This window comes from Nomascus leucogenys, chromosome 5 (assembly GCF_006542625.1).
Source record: "Nomascus leucogenys isolate Asia chromosome 5, Asia_NLE_v1, whole genome shotgun sequence".
In the NCBI taxonomy this organism is placed as follows: domain Eukaryota; kingdom Metazoa; phylum Chordata; class Mammalia; order Primates; family Hylobatidae; genus Nomascus; species Nomascus leucogenys.
The window spans coordinates 46,088,098-46,106,616 of NC_044385.1; the positions used below are offsets into that span (position 1 = coordinate 46,088,098).

General features: G+C 38.2%; 1 protein-coding gene across 15 annotated transcripts in view; it reads left to right on the plus strand.

Moving 5' to 3' along the window:
- The window catches only part of SGIP1 (SH3GL interacting endocytic adaptor 1), a 223,931-nt gene that overhangs the window by 78,080 nt on the left and 127,332 nt on the right, over positions 1-18,519 (plus strand). For all 15 annotated transcript variants that reach the window (XM_030812974.1, XM_030812970.1, XM_030812977.1 and 12 more), the window contains exon 2: positions 14,345-14,408. In XM_030812974.1, the coding sequence (XP_030668834.1) occupies positions 14,345-14,408 (64 nt within the window). The remainder of the gene's footprint in view (positions 1-14,344; positions 14,409-18,519) is intronic.

Here is an 18,519-nt window from a genome sequence, read left to right on the forward strand (position 1 = left end):
TATATATCCAAACCCATTTTCTCATTTAATACAATAATCATGTGAAGAAGGCATAGAAACTGAACTCTTGAGAGATTAAATGATTTTTTTTGATATTACACAGTTAGTGGTAAAACTAAAATCTGATATCATGTCTGACTGGCAATGTAACAAAACTCTGTGAGGGTTTGAGTTCAGGAATTATGGAGGTTTAAAAAGAAGGCTCTAAATTAGTTTAAATCCCAAATTTACAAGAAAAAAACAAACAACCCCATCAAAAAGTGGGCGAAGGACATGAACAGACACTTCTCAAAAGAAGACATTTATGCAGCCAAAAAACATATGAAAAAATGCTCATCATCACTGGCCATCAGAGAAATGCAAATCAAAACCACAGTGAGATACCATCTCACACCAGTTAGAATGGCCGTCATTAAAAAGTCAGGAAACAACAGGTGCTGGAGAGGATGTGGAGAAATAGGAACACTTTTACACTGTTGGTGGGACTGTAAACTAGTTCAACCACTGTGGAAGTCAGTGTGGCGATTCCTCAGGGATCTAGAACTAGAAATACCATTTGACCCAGCCATCCCAATACTGGGTATATACCCAAAGGACTTTAAATCATACTGCTATAAAGACACATGCACATGTATGTTTATTGCGGCACTATTCACAATAGCAAAGAGTTGGAACCAACCCAAATGTCCAACAACGGTAGACTGGATTAAGAAAATGTGTCACATATACACCATGGAATACTATGCAGCCATAAAAAATGATGAGTTCATGTCCTTTGTAGGGACATGGGTGAAGCTGGAAACCATCATTCTCAGTAAACTATCGCAAGGACAAAAAACCAAACACTGCATGTTCTCACTCATAAATGGGAACTGAACAATGAGAACTCATGGACACAGGAAGGGGAACGTCACACGCCGGGGACTGTTGTGGGATGGGGGGAGGGGGGAGGGACAGCATTAGGAGATATACCTAATGCTAAATGACCAGTTAATGGGTGCAGCAAAACAACATGGCACATGGATACATATGTAACAAACCTGCACATTGTGCACATGTACCCTAAAACCTAAAGTATAATAATAAAAAAAAAAGAAATAGAAAAAAAAGATTGTCAACATTGGTATATTTACATATTGTCACAACTGGAAAACTCTGAAGTGTTAAAAACTCAGAATTGGCTTATTACTGTCAAAACTAGAAGATTTTTAAGAGTTAAAAACTGTTCAGGTATTCAGCTGTTCTGGTAGATTAAATATTCTAGTTAGGGAGAATTTGCATTTCATAACTTGAATATAGGTCATAATTTAAATGCTGGCTTTTAAACAAGTATACAGCATAGTACTTTTAACACTAAAACAATACTCAATATAATTTTGTCTTTTGGTGTTGTTGAAAACACTCTATTTGTTTAGCTTATCATAGTAAGTATTATAGAAATTAATTACTATTGCCCTAAAGTTTTCTGGCACTAAGTAATAGACATTGCTGATAGGGAAAAAATCAGAGGATGTCACTTTCTTGTCCTTCTACTTTGTCTACCTCTCTGATACTTTCAACGACTGCCCATTCCACTTAGAATTTGAGTTTTTTGTATGTTTTGTTTTGTTTTGTTTTGTTTTGTTTTGTTTTGTTTTGTTTCTGAGTCAGAGTCTCACTCTGTCGCCCACGATGGAGTGCAGTGGCACAATCTCAACTCACTGCAGCCTCTGCTTCTTGGGCTCAAGGAATACTCCCACCTCAGCCTCCCAAGTAGTTGGGGCTACAGGTGCATACCACTACCTCAGCTATTTTTTGTATTTTTAGGAGAGATTGGGTATTGCCATGTTGGCCAGGCTGGTCTCCAACTCATGAGCTCAAGCGATGTGCCCACCTCAGCCTCCCAAAATGCTGGGATTACAGGCATGAGCCCTGAACCCAGCCTAAAATCTAAGATCTTTAACTTGACTTTCTAAAACTTGCATAATTGGCTCCTGGCAACCTCATCTCATGTCACTCTTCACCTCAAACACCACGCAATAATGCATATATGCCCCTTTGATGACTAGATGACTACAGTGTGTAACAGTGACCTAATGGAAAGAGTGTTTCAGGTTTTAAGTAACTGGTCTCTGATTGCACATAATTAGAGGGTAATATTAGATGTTGTATCTCTAGTCTAGAAAAGTCTCTGGCACATGATAGATGCTCAACAGGTTTCTTTTCTACTGACCACTGAATGAGAAGATGAAGGTATCTTCTGATAGTGATGCCAAATACTCCAGAGCTTGGATGACTCTAAGCATTGAATGAAATGCTAGAGTTATATCCCTGCCCAATACTGGACAATTGGTGAAGAAAATACCAGTGATGAGAAAAATTATCATTCTAATCTTGCCAGGTGAATATGAGGACCTAGGATCCGAGAATCATTAGTAGAGCAACAAATATGTATTTAAATGTTTGAAATAGAAGATCTGTAAGTAAAGACAGAGAATAACGACATGACTGTTTACTCTAAAATTCTGAGGGGATGGCTTAATAAACCTGCAAGCCTGCCAAGGGTTAATTTTCCAAGAGAGTTGACTTGAGGAAAGACTAAGGGAGAGCAGGTGTTCACTGTAACTTGATGGATTTATGTGATCCAACAGGATGAATTTCATGCAGTGAATTTATGTTACCTATTGTGATTTACAGCCAAAGGATGGATGGATGGAGGACAGATGAATAAATAGATTGATGGTCATTATTATTATTATAAATCTTGCAAACAGGATCACTCTACATGCATCCTGGTAGCCTTTAAGGCCTCTCCAAAGAATTTAGAGCATATACTGCATATTAATTTTCCTTTAAAACCTTTTATTTCTATGTGTGTTTATCTGATGGCTGATTTTTTCAACAATAACTTCACATTTACATATATAATTTGTAACTTTTTAAACCATTTATATCCCTTTTTAGAAGTAGACTTCATAGATCCTTATTAAATAAGGTTGGCTAATAGCCTGTGGTGTACAGAAAGGGCAGTACCATGTAATCTCCTACTTTATCTACCTCTCTGCCTCCACATATTAGGTTAGAATTAAACAGAAGAATTCTAATGGGGGATATGTTCCAGCTGTCTTTTTTTTTTTTTTTTTTTTTTGAGATGGAGTTTCACTCTTGTCTCCCAGGCTGGAGTGCAGTGGTGCGATCTCAGCTCACCACAACCTCCAGCTCCCAGGTTCAAGTGATTCTCCTACCTCAGCCTCCCGAGTAGCTGGGATTACAGGCATGCGCCACCATGCCCGGCTAATTATGTATTTTTTTAGTAGAGAGGGGGTTTCTCCATGTTGGTCAGGCTGGTCTCAAACTCCTGACCTCAGGTGATCCACCCACCTCGGCCTCCTAAAATACTGGGATTACAGGCATGAGCCTCTGTCCTCGGCCTTTTTTTTTTTTTTCAAAACGGAGTTTTGCTCTTGTTGCCCAGGCTGGAGTGCAATGCTATGAACTTGGCTCACTGCAACCTCCGTCTCCCAGTTTCAAGCTGTTCTCCTGCCTCAGCATCCTGAGTAGCTGGGATTACAGGCATGCGCCCCACTCCAGGCTAATTTTCTATTTTTAGTAGAGATAGGGTTTCACCGTTTTGGCCAAACTGTTCTCGAACTCCTGACCTCAGCTGATCTGCCCGCCTCAGCCTCCCAAAGTGGTGGAATTACAGGTGTGAGCCACTGCACACGTCCACCAGCTTCCTTTTTAAATTGATCTTTGAATAATTTAACTTGAATGATTAAATGATATATGTAGTAAGAATTTATAGATTTTACCAAAGGACTGGCCCCCTATTCCCTGAATGAAATATAAAAAGGAAGGGGCATATAGAAAAGCATTTCTGGTATTATCCAGTACATTTTCTTTTGAATTCATTTTCTTATGGAAAATGGAGAGTTTTTTAAACCTCATTTAGTTTGGTGAATTACAGTTCAATTGATTTTTTCTGTTTATGCCTAAAAAGTCTATCTGAGCAGGACCATTAATTTAAATGCTTTCTACAAGTCATTGTCAGGCCAGGGAGGGACTGGAGATGGAACGATGTGAAGAAAATAAACGACTGTAGTGGGAGAAAATGGAGGAGAGAAAAAGAAAGTAACCTTTTTACAGATGAATGTTCTAAGGGAACAGGCCAAATTAATTTACCTAGTGTTTAAAGTATGCTCCTTCATGCAAAACTTGTGTGTCTCCCAAATAGGCTAGGCAGGAAACTCCAAATTCTGTGATATCTCTAACCCAAGTAGAAGGAGCACTGACCTACTTTCAGATCACACTAGAAAGACCAACCGATCAATTGAAGTTTGTAACAGACCTGCACAAAGAGAAGGCTTCATCAATGCTGTATTTTCCTGCTGCATGAAAGAGTTATATTTCTTGTTGTGAGTGTTTTAATCCCCACTTATCTTTTATGATAGATGTTAGTCAATGACATCTCTTGAGACTGAGTTTGGTTTTGTTATTATTGCTCTAACAAAGAAAAGCTTGAGGTTTTGAAATTTTGATTATTTTGAAATTTTGATGATTTTCAAATTTTGATGTCATATTTTTATTTCTAAAGGAATAGAGTTATGGGGCTTCTGTAAGTATCATTTAGTGTCTTTTATGTGATCTGTTAAAAGAGCTGATTTCTAGTTGTTTTATAACTATCAAAATTCCAAGAAAAGGAAGAAAAATCTGCATAAAGTGATGCATAATATATTTTAGGTCTTGTACTGGGTTTTTATACTTCTTTAAACCTTACAAAAACCTTTTATGATAGATAGCTGAGAAAACTGAGACTCAGAGAAGTCAAGAAACTTGTCCTAGGAAGAGGTTTCCCATCTCAAAGCTCATACTTTACAACTATGTCTGCTTCTCGTGGATCTTTGTACAGTTCTTATAGCTTAACAGAAGTTGACCACCTGCTTAAAATTCTTCCCAATTATATTCAACTGCATCATTACATTAATATTGGCACAGCAAACACCAAGTCCTTTTGTGGCAAACCTATTTCATGACCATTTTCTTTAACATTTTCTTGTATGTCACCAAAAGAATAAATATTTCTTTTTAAAGTCATTTTTAGCCCCTTGAAGTTCATAATTACCCTCTAGAAATCTCCATTTTAGTGTCTCAGCATGAATTTTTATATATCAAATCTGAATTTCAAGTTGTCATTTATATCAGACCCTTTTGCAATCTATTGCTAACAGAGTGTGTCCTTAAGATTTCTCCCAAAAAGTTCAGTGCTCAGCTCAGAATGATGAGATATTATCTTTTAAAGAGGTTTTGTGCATACTTAGTACAGAGATCACCTGGATTTCCTTTAAGTCAAGCAAAAATGTAGGTGAAGCATTCAGACCAAAACCACATGCCGACCAACTTCGAGCAGTTCATTTTGGTTAGAATTGCAAATATGTAGAATGGCTTGTAAACATTTACTGAATGACTACCTTGCACCAGGTACTGCTAGACACTGAACTCTGCATTTTCTACTTCCTGGCACTTGCCTTTATGAAGCATCTCTTATACCCTAGGCAGTAGTCTATGCACGGGAAATCATAAATATCATTAAAAAAAATCATTGGACCAACTGGCCTCCATCTTAACTGGTCTTACGTCTTTCTGTAAAAAATTCTGATGACAAAGAATCTGAATTGGATTACAGTGACTATATTTAAAACCTAGAAGAAAAGCTGATACACAAAGCGCCTTAATCTTTTCTGACAGAAATACAGTGAGCATCGTAATGAAAAGATATAGTCAGTCTAGAGTTGCTGTCAATATGCGGCATTGTGCCCAGGGCAATTAAATTTGCCTGTTTTTTATTACTGAGACCAAATATTTGGCCTGGGTTCCTGCAGAAAATAACTAATTCCATTACATGTGATTCACCTTTGAGTAACCCTCCAAGTTAATGAAGACTGAAGCTGAAAATTTATATTTATTACAGAAATAATCCATTTAGCAAATATTTATGGGGTCCCTTTATGCTCACTGGGCAGTATATAAAGATTTAAACATGCAAAATAAAGCCTTTGTGTATTAGAAATGTGCAGCCTAACTTGCCTAAAAATATCTCTCCATTTTTTCAAAAAAATCACATTCTTGTTTTTTGTTTTTTATAAGAGGATAAAATGAATTATGATGACTAACAAAAGATATTCCAAAGTCATGAGGAGCCTGGACTCTGGAGTCAGGCAGAGGGTGTTTTAAAATGTGATCTGCTATTTATCACCTGTGCGACCTGGCATCAGGTGCTTCTCATGCGCCATGATATAGAATCAATTTGATAATGGCTCCCATCTTATTAAATTGTGTTGAACTGAGATAAGAAAATTCCTGATAAATTTCCTGAAACATCGCAACTACTCAGTACATTATGTCTATTAATTTTTTATGATACATGTTTTGAGCTAAATTGAGTTTTTAGTGTATCATTGTGCACATTTCCCACCTAAAATGTAATGTGGTCTTAGTGCATCCCTGACTCTAAGTCCCTGCTCTCTGGCCAAAGGCCTGTGTACTCAGGTTGATCCATCTGGTATAGTTTGGGGCTCCTTCTCCTTCTTCCCTAATACATCTATATACACAAATAAATATCAAAAAATTGGACACCAATGGATTGTATATTGCAAACATTGGCAAAAGTCATTAGTTTTTAAAAAATGATTATATAAACACTAAGCAGCTTTTTAAGAAATTGTTAAACAAACATTGATGACATGTCTTCTGTGCACTAGGTACTGCAATAATCATCATGACCATTCTGAAAGAAGTTGCTTGACTCTGGAGCCAAACAGACCTAGCTCAACATCTTGGTCTTGTTACTCATTTGTTTAGTGACTTTGAAAGAGAAACTTACTCACTTTGAGTCTGTTTCTTAATCCAAAGACAGGGAGTTAGTAATACTTACAGAGGTTGTTGAAAGAATTGGTCTGCATTAAAGTGCTTGACACAGTGCCTGGCACATGCAAGGCTCTCAGTAAACAAGAACTGCCTTTCCCTCACCCCTAGTGATTACAGAGAGATAATTAAGATTGTCCCTCCAAACTGCATATCTTGTGAGAGCACGAAGCTTATATGGAGAGTAGCACAGTATCTCTTACTCTCTATCAGTGTTGCTGCAAATGACAGCTGGAAGGCAGTCAAACTGGGTTTTCAACCCAGATCTTTGGATTCTGAGTATGGTCACATATTTTGTTCCCTTCCACCCTGTCACCCTACTTCAGTTTTTGGAAGCACGCATTTGCATGCTTCTGGGGGAGATACGTGAGGAACAGATTGCATTCCACTATTAACTGGGTTCTACATATTGATCCTGAAGAGTGGTCATTGCCAACTTACCTCCTCTTCTTAAAGCTCCTCTTCTTCTCCAGAGCTCTAGGTCACTCCTAGAGCTGGCTTTGTTCCTAGTCCTTGTCTTGTCCAAGCTCTGTTTAAAAGCACAGTGAGGGATGAGAGGCAGGAGGAGCAAATGCACGCTAGGAACATGATCTCCAAAAGTGGTGCCTTTTCAACAATTTTAAAGGCAGTACATTTATATAGAGGTTCTAACACCACAATAAAGAGCTATTAGAGAAAGCAATGTGTAGCAAGACTGTGAGGTGAGTAAGGAAGGTGGGCAAAAAAGAAATGCTTTCAAAGACAGACCGCCCTCTCCCGCAGGCTCCGCCTGCCCCAGTGTTAAAACCTGGCTTTGTCTTTGGCTCTTCTCTGGTTTGTACCTGCCCCACCTCTCTTCCCACCCCAGTCCCTTTAAGTTAGCTTGGGTGATAAGCCCATTTCTGCTAAGATGCTGATAGGAAGGTGACCATTCTACATTTGGCCTCTCCATGTTGTTCTGTTACCAGCTAGCAATGGAATGGTAGGAATACAAGACAAGGAGAGAAAGGAGGGGTTATTGGCAGGACTCTCCACTTACACTTCTAGAAGACAGCATCGTGGGTTAAGGCCAGCAGTGTCTTGAGTCTGGTCCTCAGCTTCTGCCTACAGAATGCAGACACCTCAGTGTCTTCTGTTTGGGACTCAGCTCCAGGAGCGTGACCTCCCCTTGGCGATCTACAGAAACAGTCTTCATTTGTATGGAGAAAAATATTTCAGGTGTGTTTTAAAAATAAAATAAAATAGAAATAAAACTAAACAAGCAAAAACTCTGCAGGTTCTCTGGAGTAACAGACTTTGATGTTTTACCTAAAATTAGTATAGAGTCCAAGTTTCCTTTCTAAAGGTTTCCTCTAAACAATTCTCCTTTCAGTGTAACATTTAAAAGTGGCTCAAATTCAAAATTTGATGTTTACTTAATGAATCCCTACAATTCCTATCAGTTGTACTCAGGAGAAGAGAAAATGGATAAAGATAGTTTATTTTTTCTGCTGTATTGTTTCTTCTTCACCTGCAGGTCTGTATACTCTTAAAGCCAGGAAATTCTAAGGTACTTTGTGGGAGATTTTTTAGTTAGTTTAGGGAAGCTTCAGAGAAAAACAACAGTAAACACACTAATTTTTGTTTCAAGTTAAAAGGGTTATTTTTAAAAATTTTTGTTTTGTTTTGTTTTGTTTTTCTGAGACGGAGTCTTGCTCTGTCGCCCAGGCTGGAGTGCAGTGGTGCAATCTCGGCTCACTGCAAGCTCCGCCTCCCGGGTTCACGCCATTCTCCTGCCTCAGCCTCTCCGAGTAGCTGGGACCACAGGCACCCGCCACCATGCCCGGCTAATTTTTTGTATTTTTTAGTAGAGACGGGGTTTCACCGTGGTCTCGATCTCCTGACCTCGTGATCCGCCCGCCTCGGCCTCCCAAAGTGCTGGGATTACAAGCATGAGCCACCGTGCCCGGCTTTAAAAAGATTTTTTAAAAAATGTCTTTCAAACTATTTTTGACCTGCAATCTATCATAATGTACTAGCTGTTCTGACACTGTTATAAAGATACTACCCAAGACTGGGTAATTTATAAAGAAAGGAGGTTTAGTTGACTCACAGTTCCACATGGCTGGGGAGGGCTCAGGAAACTCACAATCATGGTGGAAGGTGAAGGGGAAGCAAGGCACGTCTTACATGGCAGCAGAGGAGACAGGGAGGGGGCGGGATGTGCCACACTTAAAGCATAAGCTCTCATGAGAACTCCCTCACTAGCATGGGGAAAATTGCCCCCATGATCCAATCACCTCCCATCAGGTCCCTCCCTTGACACGTGGGATTACAATTCCAGATGTGATTTCAGTGGGGACATAAAGCCAAACCATATTACACAAGAAATGTGTTTTATATCACCATCCAATTTGGCCAGGAGTTTCATGAAACAGTATTTATCCTTTCTATAGGCAATGCACGTTTTTCTGTTTCATTTTAAAATTGAGGTTTTGCCCTAACAAACTGCCTTCACAAGCTTCCAATGGGGACTTATTTGCAGTTTGAAAAGGGGATTGAGAAATACTGCCTCTCTTTTAACACAATTGAGCCAATGATTTTAAAGAATGTTCTTTTCATGCGACATGGGGAGGTGAAAATAAACAAGATGCCCACATGGATGGAGCTGCTGACTTCATGGAGTTCACCATCTAGTGGGATTAATATAACATTGTGATTTTAGGAGAACAGATCAAAGGAGCAAGCATCATGACAAAAATGCACTTGCTTATGAAAAGCTTTTTGCAAACATCTGATACATGAGTGAGAAAAGCTGGATGTCTGTTGTAAATTCTCATGGAAATATTACTTTCTTGATACTGAAGGTCACTATGAACAGGAATTTGTGATTGTATTGATGTCTTTACTAAATATTTGACAACTTCGGCAAAACAAAACAAAAACCAAAAGCAGTAACATGTGCCACAAACTTTTAAGCCAATCTGCCTTGTTTCTTCCTTTTCTTCCCCACTTGTTCCCATCGTTGTCCTCCTTTGTCACAGAATAATCTGGCTTGAACGACTCCATTTCTTTTTTATCATGGTAAAATACATACAAAATAAAATTTTCCATTTTGGCCATTTTACAGTGTAAAACTCAGTGGCATTTAGTACATTCTCAATGTCGTGCAACATAACCACCATCAAGTTCCAGAACTTTATATCACCCCAAAAGGAAATCTGCGCTCATTAAGCAGCCACTCCCCTTTCCCCTCCACTCGGCCTCTGTCAACCTCCAGTCTGCTTTCTGTATTAATGAATTTGCCTACTCTGGAAATTTCATATGAATGAAATCACGTAATATGTGGCTCTTTGCATTTGGCTCCCTTCATTTAGCACAGTATTTTCAAGGTTCATTCCCATTGTAGCCTGTATCAGTACTTTTTTCCTTTTTATGGCTGAATAGTATTCCATCGCATAACTAGGCCACATTTTGCTTATCCATTGTCTGTTGATAGGGAGCCATTTCATCTTAAAAGGAATTTTATTTACAAAATAATTAGAAACTAAATGATTGGGCACATCTTTACAGCTTTTATTACATATGTATTAAAAGTAGGGTCTGAAGGTTTTTGAAGAAATCTGGTGTCTCTGTAGGAGCCTGAGTATGAGAAGTACTCTGTATTCAGAAGCTCATGAGATTGTGCTGGGCCTCACCTATAAATTCAGGATTTATCTGCATACATATGATGAATGAAACCACGTGAGTGGATGAAATCACCCTCAGAAAAGGATATAGAATTGCCTAGGACAAAGCCCTGAAGAACCCCAACATGCTGGGGAGTAGTGGAGTAAGAGTAGCTTCCAGTTTCCTCACTGGGGATGAAGATAATAAAACCTAACTTAGGCAAACTCTCAGGCTCACTACTTTAGGGAAAAATACCACCTACTTTTTCACAAAGTTTATAAGAGATTTAAATGAGGCAACATACGCATCCAGTGCCTGGGCAATAGGTAGGACCTCAGCAGTGGTAGCTGGTAGTATTCCAATGACAAAACTTCTTTCTACTCAGTATTTTTGACCCTATCACTATTATCGATTTCCACATCTGTTACTTTATTTATCTTATCTGGTAAGATATTGATGATATTTGTCTGGTAACGTTGTAACTGGGCTGCCTAGTTTGAAATAAGTTTTCAACCTTTTAAAAATCCATCTATATTTAATTGTATGTGTGTGTGTGGTTGTTTCCCACACCACCAAAAGAAGCTAAAGGAATCTGAATTTGGTGGAGAAGTTAGAGGCACAGGCCAGACACACAGTGTGGCAGTTTTGGATCCGCATAGGAAAGTGTTCTCAATTCCATAGCTTGGGAGAGAACCATTCTAACCCCAGATTATCAAGACAGTAAACTTCTTTCCCTTTAGATGTTTTTGTTTTGATGTTGGCAAGGGAAGAGTCATCACATTTCTTAAAGGACACTTAGTTTTTGCCCTCCCATTTTTGGTAAAAAATAGTTGACAAAAAAATTTGTGCTCCACCCCAGATGCAATTATATTGTAATCATAACTACCTGAAGTCAAAAATCACTGGATATACTGTTTTTAAAACTTATCAGATTATTGAACATAGTGTCTTAAATTTGTTATTCCTATAAGATCCTTGACTATTGTTGCTCTCTGTTGAAGAGTTTCAATATTTTTTGATGAATTCTCAAAAGACATGAGCACACTTCCCTTCACTCAATTTTAACGCAGCTGGTGTGATTGTTTTCTCCTTGGATCTTCTGAAAGATTCACTAAGATATGAATAACTTACTTTCATAACTTCATTTGCTTTAGTCTTTCAGTTTTCTTCATAATTTTTGTAAACTTCTTAAACCTTTCCACTTTTGAAGAAGTAAAAAGTTTTCAACCTTTTTTTTTTTTTTGGAGATGAAGTCTCACTCTGTCACCCAGGCTGGAGTGCAATGGCATGATCTTGGCTCACTGCAACCTCTGCCTCCCAGATTCAAGGGATCCTCCCACCTCAGCCTCCCAAGTAGCTGGGACTAGAGGTGTGCACCACCATGCCAGGCTAACTTTTTTGTATTTTTAGTAGAGATGGGGTTTCACCATGTTGGCCAGGCTGGTCTCGAACTCCTGACCTCAAGTGATCCACCCGCCTCAGCCTCCCAAAGGGCTAGGATTACAGGCATGAGCCACTGCACCTGGCCCAACATTTTTTCTTATTCAACAATTTGATTAGGGCATTTTTTTTCTAGAATTTCTCATCTTGTGGTGTATGCCTATTGACATTCTATGTATAAGTGTATTTCATGTGTTAAAAACATGATTTCCAGTGAAAGTAAAGCTACAGATATAGGCATGGCATTTTGTGAAGGTGTGCAGATTCTTTTGTCTCTTATCGTTGGCTGATTTGTTATAGGCTGAGAGGTTGAAACATAAAGGTAATGTAACTTGTATTAAGCTATGCAATTAGAACTGATGCTGGGGAATGGACTCTCTGCCTCCTGGATCCTGATTCAGTGCATTTTTTCCACTGGAAAGTGGACAACTCATGATATTCATGACCTAGTTCATGTTGGCTATTGTCCAAACTTGGTGGTCAAAACAAGCACAGGGTTTATGGAAAACTACTATTTCCTGTTCTGTTACCAATTTAATACAAAAAGTACTGGAATGTGTGTGTATTTTCTGATATATTTGGTAAGGCATGCTATTTTTTATCTCATAGGTCAAGTTACAGGAAATAAAGCACTTGAAACCCTGAGATGATAATAGCATTGGTTTTACAGTCCTGTAAAAACCAGTGGTGATTGCTGAATATGGCATTCATTGTGAGCTCAAAGCTAAAACAGAAGCAAAGGGAAGCCAATTAGGAGACTTGAAACCCAAGGAAAATCGTAGAGATAGACTGATGATTATGTAACTATGATACTTTGTCCTTATAAGGGAAGAAGACAATTAGAGGTGAGAAAGAAGTTTTTAATAAACTAAATTAAAAATAAAAGGGGAGAAGGTGTTTCTAAATATTATGGGTGGGTAGTTTTAAATGTCAATACGTTTTTCTATAAACTCATCATGTGGAGAGTAACAGAAAATAGTTTTATGTGGGAGGAGTTTTAAAAAAAAATGACATTTTAAAGACCTAAATGTCTTAAATGGATGACTATTAAAATACAAAATTAGACAGAACAGAGACATTTTGAAGATTGTATTTGAGTAGTATCCTAAGAGGCAGATAATGAATGACTCAGATAGTCTGAGTGGTTTGGGCTGACTCACATGTTTTGGAAAAACGTATTATCAACTCACTGATTCTGTCATTGTTTTTCCCTTTGTTCCACCTGGTAGTACCAAACAAATCTGAAATATCAGTGACTTTCTCAGCTCCAATTTCTCAAGAAGACTTTCCAAACCACCAATAACAAGTCTAAGGTTTGAATACATAAACATTTAGTATATTTGGATAATACTCACTAACAGAAGCACAAGGCATGTCTGTAACTATGAAACATGTGAGGGATGGGAAACACAAACAGCCTTGACAGGAGAAGTACAGAAGAACCAAGACTGGGCTTGGCTTGTCAGGATGGAAGAAAAGGGCTTTCTTAGCCAGTGCTGCTTGAATGGTGCTTCCTGGAAGATATTTTAAATCACAAATATTATCTGGTCTTATAAATGAGGGAGCCTTGGCCTTTGTTCAAGAAAGGATCACAGCCTACTAGGGAAACTGACACAGGGACTAATAGGTGATACCATTTGATCTATCATAATACATATAAGAGCAACATTTTGGGGGGAGCATAGAATAGTCAGTGTCTTACGCCTCTAGGATTAAGAAGCCCTACAGAAGGAGAGACATTTGGCCTGGGCCTTAAAGGATGAATTGAAATTCTAAATGTCCACCAAACAGGGAAAGCATTTCAACCCTAAGTAAGGACCGAACAAGAAAAAAAGAGATACAGGAGTGCAAATTTTGGGGGTGTGTTCAGAGAATGATTAATAATTCAGTGCAGCCACAGACTGGAGGAAGTAGTAAAAGATAAGATGGGAATATGAGACACAAAGATGTGTCAGATCTGTGCAGTTCTCTTGTCATGGGTCACATGATCCATGTCTTGGCATTATCCTATTCTAAAGAATATGTCTAACCTGAAAATGGCTATTCTTCTAAATCTGTGATTTGGCTTCTTGGCAGAACCCCAATATGGGTGATGAACAACAGTAGTCTAAGAAAATCTTGCAATCTCTTCTATACCCATGTATCCTTATGTTGCTTATAGTGCTAAGAACTTATGGTATGAAGTCCTTGATAAATAACTATTGAAAAATGTAATCATGAATCATATGGACATGCAGACACACATACCTATACATACAACTTCAGAAACTTCGTTGCTTTCTAAACATTTAAGTCTAACTGGTGTGTTACAACTTTCAAAATATGTTTACTTGAATGTTGCTGAGAGAGTTTTTGACCCTTTGCTGTTTTCCCACAGGATTGAAAAAACGTACAAGGAAGGCCTTTGGAATACGGAAGAAAGAAAAGGACACTGATTCTATGTATGTACTTTAGGAGTTTGCCTCCTCGAAGAATCTATTTGCATAAGAGATGTTCTTGTCACAGTCAATATAAGATTGCCACACAATTTTCTCGGATATTGTGTACTATTTGCTTTCCCCATTTCTGAGTAAATTGTAATTATTCAGTATAAACAGTTCTTAGATTTATGCTAAAAAGGTAAAAATTTTTCATCATGTGTTCAGTTTTTATCATGTCTTTCTTTTTCTTTCTCTTTCTTTCTTTCTTTTTCTCTTTCCTTTTTTCTTCCTTTCTTTCTTTTTTTTTTTTTGATCATTACACTTCCCAGCAGTCTCAGGAGGCAGAAAATGTGACTGTTACTTTTATGAAGGATAAAAAGAATTCATTTCCACATATAGGGTTGACCTTACGATCTGAACTGAAGAAACAATAAAACACCTGTTTGGATAGATTAGTCCTAGCCAGAAACAGAAATGTAGACTAGATAACATCTCAAAGCTCTTACCTGAGATGCCAAGATTTTGTACAAGCCAAATTGTAAACCAACCAACAGAATTCAGGAATTATTGGATATTTAGTAGTGAATAAGAAACAAATGCCAGAAACAACTGTGGGGATGCTTTTACATATTTAAGTGATTATATCCAAGAGAATTAATTGCCCACAGACACTGATAGACCCTGAAAATGTCCAATGACATAACAGTGTCATTCCACTAACTTCCTTCCACTTATCTGACCATCTTGAATTCTCCTGCAGAAGTATTTGGCTCTGAAACAAAATCTCAGTTGCCTTTTGGAGCCAAGCAGGTAACTTATATATGTGAAGTCCACTGGCCAGGAACTTGAGACTCCAGCCCAAGACCAGTGTAGGGAGAGCACAACTATTCAGCTGCAGGTGGTTGTGACCAGGTAGAAATGCAGATATGATGTAGTTTGCTGTACGTCAGAATCGAGCCCATTATACCCCTCATTTGGCTAGAATCTCTGAAAGAAAGTTAGAAAATGGGAAAAGCAACAGTTGTATGGGCATAGGTGAAAATGAAGAAAGTCACATTTATTCTCACCTTTAGCTTTTCATTCTGTATATTTTTATCATGCGTCAATTTTATCATAAGATCCTGAGTATTTCCCTGGGCCCTTGTCCTTTAAGAATTTCTGATTCATGAGATAAAATATCTACTACATTAATTAAAGTATTGTTTGTACAACTAATGAGGTAACGTATTTGAAATGACTAATATGGTACCTAATACTTAGTAAATGCTCAGCAAACGGCAGTTGCTGGTACTCTTATTATTACTGACACAAATTAGTATGTGTAATTTCCTTACAAGCAACTAAGATGGGATTTCATGGGAATTTGAGGGTGAAAAATCTCATATTTGGATTGATGATCAGTGATGCTTCGGGGTGGGGGAGGAGACTTGAGTTTGGCCTTCGAGAAGATGAGGATGTGTATTTCATGCAAAGGGAACAACAAAAGCAAAAGCAGAAAGGTAGAAAAGTCCACTAGGCATTTACTGACAAGACAAATGGGGCAGTTTGTCTACTTGGGGTTACAGGTAAATGTGATAATGGAAGGCAAGACTGGAAAGGAGACCAGGACCAGATAGGAAGGGCCTTCAGTACCAGGCTGAAGTGTGTAGGCTGCTTCCATAGGCAGTGGGCCACCTTGAAACCTTGAAAGTTTTTAAGCCAAAGAGTGGAAAGGATTGGGCGAACAAAGTTATTTTTTGTCTAGATGCCAAATATTAAGTTCTTATATTTTCTTTTTGCATTTTCTTTTGTAACTATTTATTTCAAGGATATTACATTTACTGTTGTCCTGTAAATTTTTCTAAATAATTAAGTTAGCAATATTTTTCTGAGGATTATGTAATTTACATTGTTTCTTAAGAAGTTTGCCATTTTCCTTTTTTATTTTTTTTTATTATACTTTAAGTCCTAGGGTACATGTGCACAACGTGCAGGTTTGGTACATATGTATACATGTGCCTGTTGGTGTGCTGCATCCATTAACTCGTCATTAACATTAGGTATATTTCCTAATGCTATCCCTCCCCCCTCCCCCACCCCACAACAGGCCCCAGTGTGTGATGTCCCCCTTCCTGTGTCCAAGTGTTCTCATTGTTCAATTTTCACCTATGAATGAGAACATGCAGTGCTTGGTTTTTTGTCCTCACGATAGTTTGCTGAGAATGATGGTTTCCAGCTTCATCCATGTCCCTACAAAGGACATGAACTCATGATTTTTTATGGCTGCATAGTATTCCATGGTGTATATGTGCCACATTTTCTTAATCCAGTCTATCATTGTTAGACATTTGGGTTAATTCCAAGTCTTTGCTATTGTGAATAGTGCCGCAATAAACATACGTTGTGCATGTGTCTTTATAGCAGCATGATTTATATTCCCTTGCCATTTTCTAATCATTAACCACCCAGAATATGTGACGATGCCTTCACTAGATCTGAAGACCTGGGCTGTAGTCCCAGCACTGCCAAAACTCCATGGCTTTGGGAATTACCCTTTACTTTGCTTGGCTTCAGTTTCCACCCCTGTAAACAACAACAAAGAAATTTACACTAGATGGAATCGAATTTCCCTAAAGGGCCAGACACTATATGAGTCACATAAGGGAAGGCATTATAGGACTCGTATAGTGCCAGGTGTTGTGTGGGACACTATTCGATGGAGCTCAGGAGAACATCGTTAATGGAAACCAAATCCATTTCTGAATGAAGACAATGTCTGTAACTGACTGCACCAGAGATTTCTGGCATGTGAGGAAAGTTAGAATGGAAAAAGGCTTTCTCGAGAGAGAAGAGGTTGAACAACCTCTACAGGGCAGGCTGAACTAATTTACATGTAGCCAAAGCACTACTCTTCCATCATCATTTCTAAAGTTATTAAAATAACTGAGTTATTCCTCACAGCTATGGGTAGAGGCCCAATATTTCTCTGAGGTACTCTAACGAGACATTTGTTTAAAGAATCCCAAGTATCCTTCCTTAACTTCTTGTCATTTGAGAGTCCCAAATTACTTATATGATAGCAAAATAGCTGAAGCTGTTTCCACCATCAGTGATGGTCAAAGGACGAGCTGTTCTGTATGTTTAGTATAAGTCTTTGCTTTTCATGAACTCACTAATGCTTTCGTGAACTCTGTAATTGGATCACATATCATTCTCAGAAAAGAAATCATAAATGCAAAGGGGTTGGGAAAGTGCTCTAGCAATTTGCTGTCCCTTCAGCTTTGGTAAATGCTTGTGTTTGTCTGTGATCATTGAAGCCTTGTTGATGCAAACTGTTTTCAGGGCTGCTGCAACTCACTATGGGTTGCTCAGCAACCTGCTAGGGTAGACACCATCACCAAATTCAGCTGACTGAACCTCCTTAGATATACAGTGGGTTTAGGACCAGAGTCTCCTGATTTGATCATCATTACAGCAGCTGATAGAGGAAGGGAGAGAGCTTGTGCTAAGTGGCAGGCCCTGTGCAGGACATATGTTGCGCTGATATCCTTTTTAGTCTTCCTAGTAATTAAATAAGGTTAGCAGTAATGCATCGATTTTAAAGAGAAACATCAGTGCCAAAGGGGGTTAAGTAACATTCTGAAGCCTACCCAGAAAGCAAGACTTGGAGCCCATATTCTAGTCTAAAATCCAGTGTCTGTGCTTTCATCACCCAAAAGAAAAAGTACAATGGGTAGAATTAAAATCCAGACAGATAGGAGGGTTAAAAAAAAAAAAGACAGTAGTTACAAAAGGTAACTGAAACTTTAAAATATAGATGCCAAAAGTCCATGGTAGATGATTCTTTTTAAAATAGAAGTCAGCAAATACAATAAGTCTGCCATGAAAAAGAAAAAAATTATTTTAAAATGCAATATAAAACCTCATTAGAGGGGGTTAGAAAGTGAAATTAGAACACATGTCCAAGTGTCTGATGCTGCTAAAATCTCTTCACTCTCTATCCTGGGTCATATTGTATAAAAATTATTATTCTAGAAAACATTTAATGAGTATTTACTATGTTCTAGGGACTATTTCAGGTTCTTCACTTATGTTAGTCCACTGAATCCTCTAATAGCCCTATGGGATAGATGCTGTTACGATGGCTGTTTTA